At 41.2% G+C, this 16,371-nt stretch overlaps 1 protein-coding gene across 5 annotated transcripts; it reads left to right on the plus strand.

The window, feature by feature from the left end:
- The first annotated feature begins 786 nt into the window (after positions 1 to 786).
- On the plus strand, positions 787 to 14,277 carry LOC128889795 (RYamide receptor-like). Of its 5 annotated transcripts, none has more exons than XM_054147782.1 (9): positions 787 to 1,482; positions 3,948 to 4,316; positions 6,926 to 7,068; positions 8,394 to 8,566; positions 8,924 to 9,110; positions 9,762 to 9,865; positions 10,838 to 10,964; positions 11,415 to 11,587; positions 13,823 to 14,277. In XM_054147782.1, the coding sequence occupies exons 2-9, from the start codon at positions 4,054 to 4,056 to the stop codon at positions 14,201 to 14,203; spliced, it is 1,551 nt and encodes a 516-aa protein (XP_054003757.1). In that variant the 5' UTR covers positions 787 to 1,482; positions 3,948 to 4,053; the 3' UTR covers positions 14,204 to 14,277. The 5 variants fall into 5 exon arrangements, with proteins under 5 accessions (XP_054003757.1, XP_054003758.1, XP_054003754.1 ...); XM_054147779.1 differs by lacking the exon at positions 787 to 1,482 and adding an exon at positions 1,525 to 1,827 and having other exon boundaries at positions 3,716 to 4,316; XM_054147780.1 differs by lacking the exon at positions 787 to 1,482 and adding an exon at positions 1,525 to 1,827 and having other exon boundaries at positions 3,841 to 4,316.
- Positions 14,278 to 16,371: the final 2,094 nt, after the last annotated feature.

The raw sequence follows: 16,371 nt of genomic DNA on the forward strand, positions 1-16,371 counted from the left end.
GGCAAATTAAGTTTGCCACTTACGGAAACGAGGTATGATTGGATCCAGAAAGTTGTGTAAACAAGCAGGGAGGGTGGATGATACACACCACCAATTTATATTAACGCATTCAGTGTCCATATAGGGGAGTTGCGCACGACTTTCGATATTTTGTCTTGTGTGATTACTGTTCGGTAATTATCTACGAGGAATCGAACCGAGATAGTTTCGTAAACAAGTAGGGAAGACCAATAACACGGGGAGATGACCAAGTCCGCTTCAGAGGTTACTGTTTGCTAGTAATTTATTGAAAACTGTAGCTTTATCTCCAACAATAAGATACCCTTCATGTCATCTTATTAAGAATAATTTCTGAAGATAGTGTAGACGTAGCACAACGAAAAATATCTATCGGTTATTTATTTTACATATTCATCGCTAAATTATGCTTACAACCGGAAGTAGCGATGAAATCGAGGAGTAACGACGTGTCTGACCATTGTTCTATATTTCCACTTGCACTTTTGTTTTATCGGTTTTTTTAGACTTTCCCATCCATCGTTATTTATCTCCTAAATGCATTACGTTGTATAGATAGGATTGATCCAGATTAAATGACACACACTGATACTCTGTCGGGCAAGATCGATGGATCACAGAGAGCTGCATTGCACAGGGATATTCGTGGTATCGAACGGATCGGACCCACCGACTATAAATAAAAGTAGCAATGATTCGAACTGTCAAAGAAAATTTCTACAAATAGAATTTTTTTCCGATACTTTTACTTTATAATGCCGAGATAAAAATTGGAAACGTATTCCTTTGATTTGTAACCATTTTTCTTTTATTAGTTCCGGTTTCTTTATATTGTAAATCCTGTGTCGTTAACCCTCATAATTCTGCTCTAATCTTATCTATTCCTACGTATCTAATCTTAACACTTAATCATGTCCGTCCGCTTTCACCTCTTTACTTAGTCATCAATGAAACCATTCGAGTACTTTGGTATCTGTTGGAAACAAGTCAAACCATCTCTATCTTACTTACGCTAGACAAAAAAAAAAAAAAACACTTTAAAATAGCCAGAAAAATTCATTATTAGCAATATCACATAATTTATATTTTCCCCATTCGATCGCAGGTGTGGAAAAACGTTTACATTTCAACGCGTTTCTATTGTAATACATTGCTGGGATCGTCGAGAAGACCTTCTTCGAACGCGAGATATACATATATCTCAGAGGATATTTCTGCTCGGCCGCGTCCGGGACGCGTTGTCTGTTTATTGTCTTTTCGGTTGGACTGCGGTTCCCTTCGAACGTGGGAATAAAGTGGCGAGCCGAGGAAGATTTCGCGACGGCGTTTAACGTTTCGCGATAACGTCTGTCGATGATGACGAGGGAACAATTCGGATCGACGCTTTTCGAGGAATCGTAGGTGACGGCGTAACGCAGGATACGGGAAATCAAGTGGAGACAGAGAACGCAGGCGCTCTCGTAGGTACGCGCACGATGCTTTCAAGAGCTCCGGCGGGAGCTGTGATTTTCTTCCTTTCAGTTTATCGTGGACCCGCTCCCGAAACTTTTCGCGTGCATTGTCATTCACGGGAAGCGATCGAGTTCGTTTGTGTCGGCGCGGTGAACCAAGAAGTGTCTGTCTATTGCTCGTTCATTCTACTTACTTCCTTGTTTCGACGTCGGCGTCGGTAACGTGTTATCACGGTGGTGTTAAAGACTTGTCTCTCTTGTATACTAAGAAAAATACCTCGTTCAATGATCGGGATAGTATATATAATAATAAATCTTTGTTGTGTCAAGAGTGATGCTTCGTAAAGTTCAGGATCGAGTGAGTAAAATTGAAACTATTGAATAAAAATAAAAATATAAATACGCAGATTTTGAACGATCAACAAATTCTCTTAGGCTGTGGAACGGTGTATCTATGTATACCATATTTCTGAGGTTTTTCGAGAAAATTTTGTTGAAATAACGAAGGTGTAGGATATTCCTTATAGCGTGTCAGATTTCTCAAACGCGACCCTTTTTTCTACTTTTCCAGAGATCTATCTTATCTTACAAGTAGAAAGAATAGTGTCGATATCAAAATATCTATGCATCGAAAAGCTTCAATTTTCATGTTATTCGATGTAATTGACTTACATGTTTGACATTTTATTCGAACAAGGAGTGTACGATGGAATTTCCGCGACGGGTTCCATGGAAACAGTTGTAACGAAACTTTCATAATAAAACTTTCCGTATTATAAGTTCCAACGAGAACAAATAAATTATAATTCTTGAATGGTAGTTCGAGTAGAATGGACGAAAAATAAACTAAAAGTTGTGCAAGAGGTTCTCTTCGTCAAAGAAAAAACTTTGGAAGTCTCGATTGAAAGTCGTGGTTTCTTGGCTTAACAAAATAATTATAAAACTCTTACGTGCATTCTGTTATATTTATGGAATTTTATTTATCTTGTACAACTTTTTCCAATAAAAGTTCTGGAATAACCGTTTCCATGGAGTTTTTATCGTGAGAGGTTCACAATATCCATAAGAGTTTCTTGAATAGGTTTCAATTAGTATAACTTTAAATGGGATTGAAGGAAACCATTTTAGGGATAGTTACATTTTACCTCTAACGCAATTTCAGGATGATACAGAAAGGAATTTCCCATTTCACCAAGAGCAACATTACTTTTTCGCGTGAATTGTTTGTTTCGCGGTGTTCTGTGTAACGTATCCACCGTGTAAAAAGGGTATCGAGTGTAATTGAGTCGACTACGAAACGAGCGTGCCGTGCGTTGGCGTTCACGCGACGAGTCCTGCCACTAACAGCTCCGGTTCTATAGGTATAAACGAGGTCGTATCAGGTTAAAAAATGACAAACGGTTTTGCGCACTCATTCCCTTTCGATAATGAAAATTTCCCTCGATCGATGGTTCGCACGCGTTTATCCGGCTCTACGAGCGATTGGTGACATCGCGAGCTCAATTAATTAATAAACGATTGAAATTTCACCGTGACTGATTATAAAGCGAAAATTCCCATTATCGGGAAGCCATTGAAGTCATTCAATTCGCTCAGGACCTCCGAGCCTCTCCATTTTTCGAACGATAACCATTAGCGAACGTAGAAGTTGCGTAGCGCTACTTTGAAAATATCAATGTTCCGCGTTTAATTTTCACGCGATCAGCAATTACCCGTGTTGTCATGCGTTAAGGATTTCACAGCAATTTTATACAGTGAAATAATCTAACGTAGCTATAACATTCGCATTGTATCCACGTATTTTTAGAGGCTGGGTGCAATTTCTATGCCAATTATCGATAGCCTCGTTAGAAGTCTCGAGTTTTGCTTCCTGGCTCTAGAAGGCTTCGGGCTGGTCGGTCCCTTCGTTAATGCTGGACTTAAGAAACCCGAACGTCTGTCAGCGAGGAATCGAAGAATCGAGCGAGCGATCGAACTGAATAATGAAATAACGAGGGACGAGAGGGGACTCGTTCCGACCCCCACTAAAATAAGTTCAGTTGTCGATCGCGCGTATGAGGAGCACGATACCCTGTGTATCCGGATAATCGAGTTTATTCCAACGAAATAACAGAATCGCTCGTGGCGAAGGCGTTCCTTCGATGATCGAACGAAAGCTCGGTTAAACGATACCTTGGAGCAACGTTTCCCAAACCAATTGATAATTCAAGACAGTCAAACGAATGTTGAGTGTCTGATCGTTTTAGGTGTATTAGGCTTTTTAACATTATCGTCTGGCAGGTACATAGTAACTGTAAACCAAGAAATTAGTCTCGCTCATTCTCAAAACCAAATCGCCACAAAGGCATGTAAGTGTATTGTAAACACGTAGGGAGACGAGTAGTGTTCCTCCTAACGATGAGTTAAGGAGTTTGGAAAACGTTTGCTTGGAGTAACAATAGCACGATTGATCGCGGCTAACTTGTCTGTTGACGCAAGACGTAACCAAGAGGCAGCGTTCTTCATGCTGCTCGATCCCAGGAGCCGTTCCCACCACGGATCGACACCCCTGGAATCGTTCGGATGAGCTTCTCCATCGACGACCATGTCGACAAGCGTGTACGACGACTCGAGATCGTCATCGACGCACTCGACAGAGTTCAACGTCACCCAAAATGACACCGCGATCCCCGTCGACGAAAATTCCGAGATGAATATCATCGACATCTTGCGGCAGCAAATTTACGACAACATCCACAACGACACCGATTACTTGTTGATCGTCCTCTACGTTCTCGTCATGGCACTCGCCGTCACGGCCAACGTCCTAGTCATCGCGGTCGTTTTCAAGTACCACTACATGCGCAGGTATGTACTCGGGGTTTTATGGTCGTCTACAAAGGCGTGAGATCCTCGCCCACCTGTCTTGTTCGGGTTATATTAGGGTTGGTTAAACGATAGGGAACCCTAATATTGCGTACTTCGTGATTTCATTTTGTTAAAAATATGTGATCCTTTCCTTATTGCTAGCATTTTTCTACGACGCGACGTGGCGATCAACGTGTAAAGAAGTAGTTTACAGTCTTATATCTTTGATATCGATGATGATTCCTGGTACTGGTATACGTATATTGAATTTAGAATTATTTTAAATTAAAATAGCAAGTGCCAATGTTAATTAAATTTTGTAACGATAAGACGTCTCCAACGAGAACGCCCGGGGCCTTGTTTATAGTGGATTATTGCAACGTGTATGCAACTGGTGTTAAACGCACCATCGATGATTTTCCGCGCGATCACGTTACATTTTCCACGTGCGGGATGCGTCGACAGGCTGGCTAAAAGTACTTTGCAGCAAACAATTTAATCTTAGGATCGTTGGCGAGGCGTCTCGAAGCGGATCAAGAGAGATTTGACTAAATTAAGCGGGGATTAGTCGGTTCAAACGGTATCGAGTGTATAGGCCGTTGATTAGGGAGGCTGTCACCCCTGTCATGCATGTTGGCTTACTATCAGGATATTGCTTTCAGGAGAACAGGATCGATTTCGGTGGAGTTAATTATAACTTTGGGCGAGGCGCTTTAGAAAGCCCGTCGAATTAGCCTCACGGGATCAAGGCTGATGCAGGTGTTCCGTCTTTGAATTTGTAACCCCTAATCGACGAACGATTGCAGCACCCTCTCGGCAGGAAAGCTTCCGATCGCATCGCTACCCTCGCCAAAAAGAACAGCCCAATTTTATATCTGTTTTCAATAACAGGGAATATATCGTATAACTTATTAATGAACAAAAGATAGAAAAGTACAAGGATGTTACGATATAGCACGGTCGAATTTCGCCTACCTTTTCCTCTAACAATAAGAGACAGACCCCAACTATTTAGACAATATTCACCTATAGCCGAAGAAAACGTTGGTACACACGATGTACTTGAAAACTGACTATGTTACATGCTTGAATTTCGCAACCCTGTCCGGATCAAACAGCTTGAGTTACGAGTTTCATTTTTCATTGTTATCCAGCCTCGTTGTTGACGTTGCGTCGCGGGTCGGCGACGTTCCGTGTCATATTCAAAGCGTTTCCTCGACCCAGTTCCGATGGAAAAAACTCGGGAAGAAGACTGTCTCCGGGAAGAACTTAATTAGGATGCACGGATTATTGATGAACTGTAGACGTACAATTGCTGGTACAGACGAGACACGCGTAATAGGCGGTAATAACGCGTGGGCGCGTTGTGTGAACCCAATTACAGGGTGCCGCGTAACTGGCGCCATAATCGACCTGTCGACGATTCCACCCGAGGAAACATGACGAAAATGTCGACGTAACGTCTCCTTTTCTGAGACTCGAGTGTCACAGTTGTTACATATTATACGGAGAATATGAAGCTGATAAATAAAGTCTATAAAGTCACCTTCTAAAATATTTAGATAGTAGGTAAACTCTTTATGTAAAGAAAGAATTTCATCTCACCTTGGATGCAAAGACGAAGAATATACCTTGAACATGAATGTACCTTGGAGTTCAGATTCAGAAACGCATAGGCGTGTGCTTATTTCTCATAGCGGCGAAACGGCATGTAAATAAGCGATCTCTTTGCACCAGTGATGCATGAACAAACGCCACGCCACGTTTCACGTTTCACGTTTACTTGCGAAGCAAAAATTATTGCCCTCCCGCGCCTGCGAATGGGAATCTTGAAATTAACCAATGCCTTTTTGCATACGACTGCGGTGTTTTAGAAAGCATTCTCTATTTATATTTGTTTATAATATAAAGTAATATAAACCCTTTCATCGAGCAAATTACGGATGAAAGGTTCTTCTTTTATTCCATGTTCGAATATTTCATCTAAATGAAAATTTCATCCATTTCTAGAAGGACGAAGAAAAGACACATCTTGGATGTAGAGTGGATGACACGCCCTAGTAGCGTTTCAATTATTTAATCCTCTTTTTGCTTGAAATTAGCTGGAAATCGCGACTGTGAATCGGCGGGGTAAAAGAATACCAGTGCTGGAACGATCTCTCGTAACTTCCAAGAAACTCGTCATTTGCAAAGGACTCGACCGTCGACGTCGTAAAGGTCCCTTGTTCTTTCCATTGAATCGCAAATTGCTAGATATCGATCCTAGGATTAACAGCGAGATTGATTATATTGTACTGCGTGCTAGAAAAGTGTGAACCTGGTATCTCTGTATTTTAGTAAGGGAATTTCATGGAGTATATACACTTTATTTTTAGTTAGAAGAAAGAAGACTATACACATTGATAAATTCTATGAAATATAGACTATGTTCACGCGTCAGTCTACTTCCATCGCTAAGCCTTTCTTCTTCTAACTTTATTTTTCTTCCTTTTCAATTAATTTATATTCATGACGCAGTCCCATTTCCTTCGTTCGCTTTCCTGGGAATAATTCATTTCATTTAATTTTTGTAAGTAATATTCAACACGATGCCTCGTAATTATTTTCAGCGTTACTAATTACTTCGTGGTGAACCTGTCCGTGGCGGATCTTCTCGTGACCACGATTTGCATGCCCATGGCCGTCAGCCAAGCAGTCTCGACCGTGTGGGACCATGGAGAAGTCATGTGCAAACTAGTCTCTTACCTCCAAGGTAATTCATCGCGATGCGGTGTAAAGTAGCGATGGGAATAAGCGAATACTATCCAAATATAGTGCAAGTAAAAACAAAACTGCAACCACGTTCAAATAAAATACACGAGACATTGAAAAATGATCTATTTTTGCCAAGGTAATACTTTGCGATACCAAGCTGTTACAGACAGTGTCAGTGTGATCTAGAGTGATCATTTGTAAGAGTTTCAGCTACTGAATCTAAATTCCATCCAGAGGCATTCATCACTCTCTAGCACTCCCTAACTCCCTAATTCCTTTATCACTCCATCGTTAGCACGGTATACGGATCAGACAGCTGCTTATTAGTTATGTTTCCGTGGAGGGCAAGGCTGTTAACGCTATTTCTCCGTGGAAACGCGAGGGTCACTGAATGGAAAAGAAATATTACCGTCACGAATTGCTACGATATAACTCGCGCCTTCTAAGCAGAGAGGACGAGAGTCCTACTCCAGCTCATACATAAAAGATCTACCAGGCCGTGTGTACGTCAGCTAGTATTGGTGATCACACGCGCGCGAGCCCCGTTTCCACAGGAGAGAAGCTTTTTCGACGCGTCCTACTCCGGGGATGCAGCTTCCAACTTTCTCTTTATTAAAATTAATGGCGCCATGGGCCATTCTATACAATAATGGAAACACAGTTAAGCTTCCTTGTCAAAAATTGTGGCAGCGTAACCGAAGAATCTAACCATTAATAATTCCAGGGATCAACTGTTTGAATATTCAAATACATTTATCGTCCCTTCAAAAACGTTTACTTATTACAAGTACTGTGTACCTTTTATACACGATGAATATTCAAAATGTACGTGAAAGATGCGTATCGTTACTCTACGTAAAATAATATATATAATAGAGTATTAATATGCAGATCATATGTGATGTGCTTTAATATGCATGATGATGGCACAACATATACGTGTATGCATATTTACGTGTGAAGCATAAATTTATACAGAAGTAGGATAACGATGATGCTGCCGATTCTCCTTTTTCCGCCCTACAATTTTTTTTTCTTTTTTGATTACATCAGATATTTTGATCTTTAACCAAAATCAGCCAGAAATACAAATCCATGATTTCGAGGGGTTTGATTGTACCAGGGTTAGGTCTAGAAAATCAGGAATAGTTTGCGATGACGTATTGTTCATTTGGATAATGAACCAACGATCCGTGTATTGATTTTCTTTTTTTAATTCGACCTTCCTTCCCACATTCGATCCCGAACGCTGAATACGCTGGGTGATTTAAAAGGATGATGATAATACAGCCCCGATACCTTGATAACTTAAAACGTTCGTAGCTGTTGCCGTCGCCGCCTCGGTTTTCACCATTACCGCGATGAGCATCGATAGATACCTGGCGATAAGGAGTCCGATGGCGTTTCGACGGGTCTTCAATCGCAAGAGCACCGTCCTCGTTATCGTCGCTCTCTGGCTGATCGCTTTAATCATCTTTGCTCCAGTCCTGAAAGTGGTTGGTACCAACGTCGTTCGTTTCATCCAAATATTCACCTCCTTTGAATATTTCTATTCCGTAAAAAAAAAAAAAAAATACTCGCAAATAAATATAATTTTTCAAATAATTTATTTGAGGAAGCCCTTGTTCCCTGATGCTCGACACAAAAATGGCTCTGAAATTCCAAACTTAAATATGTAATACAATCTCCACCCCGTAAAATATTTCCCATCCGTAGTTATACACTCGCGAAAGAGATGAAAGAATGAAACAACCCTACGTAGGAGACACTTTGCCGCACGTAAATCTGGCGTGAAAGATTTGCGTTCGCGAAAGACAGATCGACGGATGATCGTTACCTAATCTTTCTCCTAGAGGACCCTCCATATCGCAAACCAGAGCGACATATTCAGGACGACGACGGGGAATTTTTCACAGAACTTCTTGCGTCTGTACCGGTTGATACCTCCTCAGTACGTTTGTGGGGAAGATTTCGAGCTTCTGGGCATCCAAGCGCGTGTTTTCGGACCTGTCTGGTTCATGTTGGTTTACGCCATTCCTGGTAAGCCGCCGTGATTAATAGTAAGCGTACCTTCGCCGTGCAATCCCTCTGCGCCATTTTCTTTATAAGAGAACCTGCAAGGAGTTGAATCGCTCAAATGCAATTTACAATATAGTAAAAAATGTAGAATGTAACTAGAATCCAGCATCGACTTCGTTTGATATAGGTAATCTTCGTTATTTACCGCCAGTTAACTTTGTTCCTGGAATTTGCATAGCTGAACACGATAGTGGATTACATTAATACGCGAGGTCCATTGTTACAATGTAAATTCGTGGTATTGAAACCTGGGGTGGCTGGAACTAATAGAAACCGTTCGTAAAGCCGCTATTATTTTTTATTCATGCTGGATTCTAACACGAGCAACGTTTACGAAAGGGATTACTTGTTTACGAAGCACGTTAGAATTTACATGTCCTTTTTTATTCTCCCACCATCTTTATCGCCCTCTCCTCCTTAACGTAATGATGACACCCACGACCTCTACATCTTTAACACCTCCTTCGCCTCCAACATCATCCCTGCTTCACTTGCTCCTCTTCACTTGCTCCCTCTGTTTGCGAAAATATTGTTTCATATTAAAATACGTTGGTGTTGCAACTGTTTTCTCCCTTTATAATCCCCGTACGTTTCATTACCCGTCTGCTACAGGTTCCGTCGTGGTATTGGCCTACTCCATGATGGGTCGCACGCTGTGCTCCAGAAGACCACCGTTTGATTGTGATAGTGTCGAAGGAAGTGCCAGTTCGCAACAGGTTAGTCGAAAGTTTGCTTCACGTTCCCGATAACGCGTAACTTTACAAACCTCAGTTTCGCTTTCCTCCAATGATAATCGAATCGAGATCACACGTGGCCTGATTGGCCTGATTACGCGATGCATAAAGAAGGGACACGACAGTTTTGACTTAACTGTACTCGGAAATTTTCTCGTTGTATATTTGAGAACCATCGATTAATAATTGAATAATAATTGTAATTCTAATATTTTCATGTTCCTTACAATAAATTTTAGATCAAGTTTAAAATATACTAAGACCACTCGTGGCTTTAATTTTTTATTATTTTATTGTTTTATAATAAATCATAGCGGAAACATTTCTATGTTTACTGAATCCCTTCTAAGTATACCAGTCTCAATTGTGCGAATAAAATATTAGTGACGCAGTGGCGGATCTCTGTCATCCTTCTCGTACTTCTAAACGTGTTTGGATAAGTGGAGGTGTAGCGTACTGTAATTTTTTCGACGTCAGCCTCGGACAGATGCACTTTGCGCCCTTACAATCAGTCGAACCATATCGAGTTTGGGATACATATCGATTCTCTAACTTTCGTTCGTTAAAGCCCATTCAGCTGCAAGTCTGATCAAGGTCTGGAAATAGCCGCGAGTTCGACTTACACTCAGACATTTCTTGTTGTTTAGTATTATACATCCACCAATGAAAGCTTGATTTTTCTCCAATAATCATCGACTATTTTAGATAAGCTTATAGAAAAGTTTATAGTTGCTCCAAGTGTGTTTGAATTCAACAAATTGCCTCAAATTAATCTCTGCAGCTTCCAGCTGACAATGAGTGGCGCGTGGGAGGCGACCCTTCCGAGTCCTATCTTAATCCGACGCTGGATAATATCCATCGGTATCCTTCCCGATCGGCGATGAAGCAGACACTCGAACTTGATCTAAATCCGTCCCCATTTACAACCGTTGTGCAACTGCATTCTGTTCGCAGAGCTTCCGGCTGGTACGCGAGAGAAGGCGAATTGCTTGGATACTGCTTCTCCTGGCTGTGCTCTTTGCTCTCTGCTGGCTACCGTACAACGTTCTAATGCTCTTGGCCGACCTGGGTACAGTCGGTGGTGAGTGCTCGTTCATTGACGAAAGTACGCTCGGGGTTGTCGCGCGCCTTTTAATCGAATTCCCTTGCACCACCTTGTTCAGCTCTGATAATAATTTAATGTACAGTGGGCCAGGAGAAACATCCGAATAATGGAGCATGTTCGAGCTCCACGAGAGGAGTTCGTCAATAAAAAATTTAAAAATTTCGAAGCTTTCGAACAGACGTAGTTCAGAGGTTGCTAATGACGTGACTTTTGCTTGTTTTGGAGATAAACTTATCCCTCGAATAAATATCAAACTCCAAACGTGTCCTACTGTTTCAATATTTACTCTCTGCACTGTACGAAGATGAGAAGTTGGCTAGCGCCAAGTAGACAGACGCGATTCTCTTTCAAGTACCCCAGCGAAAAGGCACGGGTTTACCACTGGCTGGAAACCTCCGCAAATTGAAGCCTCGAAATTGTTCGCAGCTGAAGGTAGTACGTTCTCGGATGTCCACCGCTATTTCCTCTTTCTGGGACACGCGAACAGCGCGCTGAATCCTGTGGTGTACTGCTTCATGACTCGCAATTTCCGCCGAAGCGTAGCCGAAATTCTTCGACGCGGTCCCCGCGGCCTGGCGCGTCGAAGACCACGTCGCAGAGTAAGTGTGCAGAATGTATCTCTCTGTGTGTGGCTTGTCTTGATTATCTTCCAACCGTGATTCCTTTCCTCTTGTCCCGCTTCTGTTCCATACCTTCGTGTGTGTGTGTGTGTGTATCTCTCTATCTAGACACTAATTAACAACTTGTCCCGGTTTAGAGTGCTTACAGAAATGATTTTTTATCTCTTGGATTCTTCTTCTCTTCCTTCTTTCTAATCGTGACGAATCAATATCTGATCTTAGTAGAAGTCGAAATGCACCAGCAAATCCACAACTAAAAATACACGAATTTACATGCATGGATTCCCAAACTCCCTTTTCCCCAAGCCTTTGCAAATATTCAATAGTAAATATTCAACGATCACCTTGTTACGTTACACGAAATATTCACGGGAAAGTCCAGTCGAAGCCGGAAAACCAAATACTTGTACGAACAGCCACGAACTTGCACTCGAAAAGAATGCGGAATATACGACTGTGTTTGTGTATGTACACGACTCGCGATTTTCAGTGCGCTGCGCTGGCCAGCCTGTGGTGAGTAAATATTTATTACGAGGTGTACGGAGCTTCTGGAAATTTAGCAGACGGCAATATCTTTGTTATTGAAGTCAAGAATGATTGTTAGGATACACCTAAATTTACAGTCGAAGAACATGCGGACGAATCTTTGCATCCACCCTCTACAAATGAATTGTATTCGTATATCGTTATGTGTTGTGAAAATAATACATATTTTATTCAATTTAATTATGTGTCCAAACGTTACCAATCGGTACAATGAACAAAATAACGAGAAAATATTTTCACTTAAGTTATGAATGTGAGGGCACAGAATTAATTTCCACGCCTAATATAATATTATGTAAAACGTCAAATACCTACTTGTTCTTCCATTAAGTATACATTCTCTTATCACGTCTTTGTCTTCCTATCATCTTGACACAAACCACAAAACGTCTCATCGCGACTGATAATGAAAACATGCGTTCCTTTGAGCAAATCCTGGCAGCGGAAAATTAAAACTCGGTGGCGCGCATCTCCTCTTATTTCCGACATTCAAACCCCCTAATCGTGTTCAAACCTCTCCATCGTGTTTGATATTCAGCTGCAGTGTTTCGCGTAGTACATCGAACGTTGCCGTCATCATTACAATTCTCGAAAACAGGGAGAACTGTGCTCCACGAGCTTCTCGGAATTTATATGACGCCTCCTAAGCCGCAATTCACACCGGACTGGTAGTATCGCGATTCCATTAAACCCCTAATATGAATTCCACGCGTAAGTTCGTAAAATTATAGTCATTGCGTGACAGCTCTTGCACAACCATACCGTGACGCAGATCGTCTGGAACCAAATTAGACGAGCATCCGTGCGCCATCGATAATAGCCTCCTTTCACCGTTCAGAATATAAACATTTTCGCGAGGTGCATCGTTTAACAGTTCCAGGCGACTACTATACTTTCGAGTATTTGAGGCATTCGCGACTCGGTTCTTCGTGGGTAATACTAACATCCTTATCGATCTCTTCGCCACTTTATATTCGGATCGTCCTTTCCTCCTTTTCTTGTTCCATTCGCGAAAAAAACAGAGACACCCGAGAAGATATTTGTATCCGACTTTATCCAAGGATACGAGAAGAAAATGGAAGCTGCGTAATTCATCCACCAAATATTTATTCGTAAATATCCTCCGTGGAAGCGAGGTTCACGTATAGCCCGGAGAAAACCCTGTGAGCCTTCGTATCGTGGGAGCCCGAAGACAAATTGTGATTGTAGGACTGTTTGCTCGTCGCGAGAACGACTTGTGGTTTTCGCGAAAATGACGGATGCTACGTTGTTTTCGCAAACATGAGAGAACTCCTCGTCGAGACGTATCGTTCTGACTCGGTCGTTTGCCCTTTCGGAGCAGTGATTCTTAAAAGTGATGAGCAAAGTCTATTTTCCAACGCATGGAAGTTTGTATTTTATTAATTGCTAACTAACTATTGGTAACTAGGATCAATATCACGATATCTAAAATAATTTCAAGTGTCTCTTCATTTTTCACAACCCTTTCAACACCAAACAAACACCAAACTTCATTTTCAAGGTGTGTCACGAGCTAGAGAAGATTAAGAATCGTTGTTCCTGGTCGTTACAAGAATACGAGAAAATCGCGTGAAACCTAGAAGCGGAGCAATAATTTTAATAGATGTTTGACATCCTTACACTTCCGGTTCTGGCATACTGTTTCAGAGTGTTCAAGGAACCGCCGTGATCGATGACGTGTGCGCAGGGTGCAGTACCGGTGGCGGTTCGATGAGACGAGGATTGCTACGTAAACGAAGAATGTTGCCTTCGTGCGGATGCGGGCTGCCCATAGGCGGTCACCACGCTGTTTTGGCACTGAAACGCACCACTACGTCTAGCAGCGGTTACGACAGCTTCTACAGTAGACACAGTCCTCATCGACGGTGCTACATGCTGCGTAGCCTCAGGATGAAGCCTTCGACGCTCGTTGGGCAGCCAGCAAAGGCTGGCACACAACAGGAAACTTGCTACGAGAAGAACGAACACGAAGGTAGCCAACCTCGAGGGAACACCACCGTCACCACGGACGAACAACGTTGCTCCTGAGAGTGAATCAGAAATTTCACTGAAACAATTATTATTCGAGCGAAGAAGGATCTTTATCGAAGAATTCGAGGAGTAACGCGTTGACCGTAGCGTCAGCCACAAATGAGGGACTAAATAAGGGATTAGAGGAATTAATTGTGAAGGTATGATGTTAAAAAACATAAATCTGGATTACCAAGCGTTTCGAGAAATGTTAGATCGTGTTCCAGTTCTCTTCAAACAGAGTTAGTCACGGTGTTAGTCTGGATGTCAACGTGGTAAGGAACAGATGACGTTTTTTTATTCGATGAATGGTTTATATTCTGGTTCTCGTCATTTTCTGTATTCGAAACTCATTCGAAGCCTTCTCTATTGCACACCATGTCCGCTCAGAAATTAAATATTCAATCTCGTCGTCGATCGATTATTGGACCACCCGTGCGAATCGTTGCAGTGAATGGAATGAATGACTTCTAGATGATTAATATCTATATGTATGTAAATTTATGTAACCCGTTTACAGACGATAGATGTAAACATTCTAGTTTTTCTTTATCAAAAAGGAAATGATGTATGGTATCCGAGATGAAAATAAAATCCAACAAAGGGAAAGAACGATGCACTCGACTCATTATCCAGTAATCATAATTCTGGATTGCATTTGAACCAATACAATTCCAATCCAAGTATAAATGCATCTGTGCGCTAGCTACGAACAAGTAGAATCAGCGAGTACTAGACTAGAATCTAGAGTAGAATCTTATTCAATCGCACCAAAAACTTGTATTCTACCCTATCGATTCAATTTTGCATAAGAAATCATGCTAGCCCACCTTGCATTATATCTTTTCTCCTACCTTCTGCACATATAATCTAAATAAACAAATAAACACGCAATAAATAAGATGGCGATCTAAGTAACCCAACAGAAACGTACCTGAATTAACTAAAAGAGTAATAAGAAGCCAGATGGAAACGGAACCGGAATAGATATGAACGTATATCGTTTCGTAAATATTTGCGTGCCGCAAACCTACGCTTTCGTCCCTCAGAGGTCGACGCCGACGTCGACAGCGGTATCAAGCTCGATTAAATTCGAATTGAATTGATCTCCATGAGAATGGCCGTAAAAGAAATTGCTCGTCTTGAATAGGAAACTACCTGCTCCCAAGCCGGAAATTGAACATTACAATGCTTGAAAGATTGAGGAGGATTTGGTAAAAATGACTAGTGCTAAGAATATCGTTGAATTACGTCACGCGTTATCGGTATTTTATGAAATTTAAACAAACTCACGATTTCTATTTGCAGAATATAGTATCGATTTTAAGTTGATAAGCCACGCCAAGTTCGTTGTCAATGAGATCAGTGAATAATTGAAAATCACGCTATTTGTATCCTCGAGATAGTCGAGATGACAATATCGATTAAACCGATGCGATGTCATGTGCAGCGAATAGAATTCGTTCCTGATCGTATTTTTTAAATCGACTTTCGATTCGACATTTCTATTCTCCTCGAGTATACTTAACGCTTAATATTTCCAGCTGAACCTGGATCAACTCGCTGCTGAATGATAGTAATGCTCTTCGATGATCGATAAGTGACGTAATAAAAACGGTTGGAACTAAATTGTAGGTCGAGGGGATTTTTTCTTTATAAATGGAGAAGATCCATGGAAATTTTCATATGTCGAATAAAACGTGATATATAATCAAATTCAATTGTTTACGAATATATGGACGATTTATTTTGAAATTCAGAAAAACAGTAATCCCTTCACTAATATGTATCCAAAACCAGCCAGTATATTCAACATTTTAAACCATCCTACTGTTTTCTTTTATTTCGTTCTGCAACTTAACTTGTCACAAATTTCTGCCCGTGGCTTTGCTAACGTGAATATCGGATTAAACTATTAAAAAAAAAAGAGAGAGAGAAAAAATAGAGATAACCGTGACAAAAAAATACGCTCTCTCCTCTGCCTCGCCCGGCCGATATCGATCATATTTTTTTTCACAACCTGACACACAGTTGACGATTCTCTGAGTTGAATAAATGGTTGAACACTTCACGAATTTTATCGAGATACGTTTGAGGCATTTATCGTTACAGTGAAACTTGTCGTTACTCTGATTAATATTTTTCTATCCTGGTCAAGTTGCTCGCGTGAAAATTATTCGAAAGAT

Source organism: Hylaeus anthracinus, unplaced genomic scaffold, assembly GCF_026225885.1.
Source record: "Hylaeus anthracinus isolate JK02 unplaced genomic scaffold, UHH_iyHylAnth1.0_haploid 11997, whole genome shotgun sequence".
NCBI classification, from domain to species: Eukaryota; Metazoa; Arthropoda; class Insecta; order Hymenoptera; family Colletidae; genus Hylaeus; species Hylaeus anthracinus.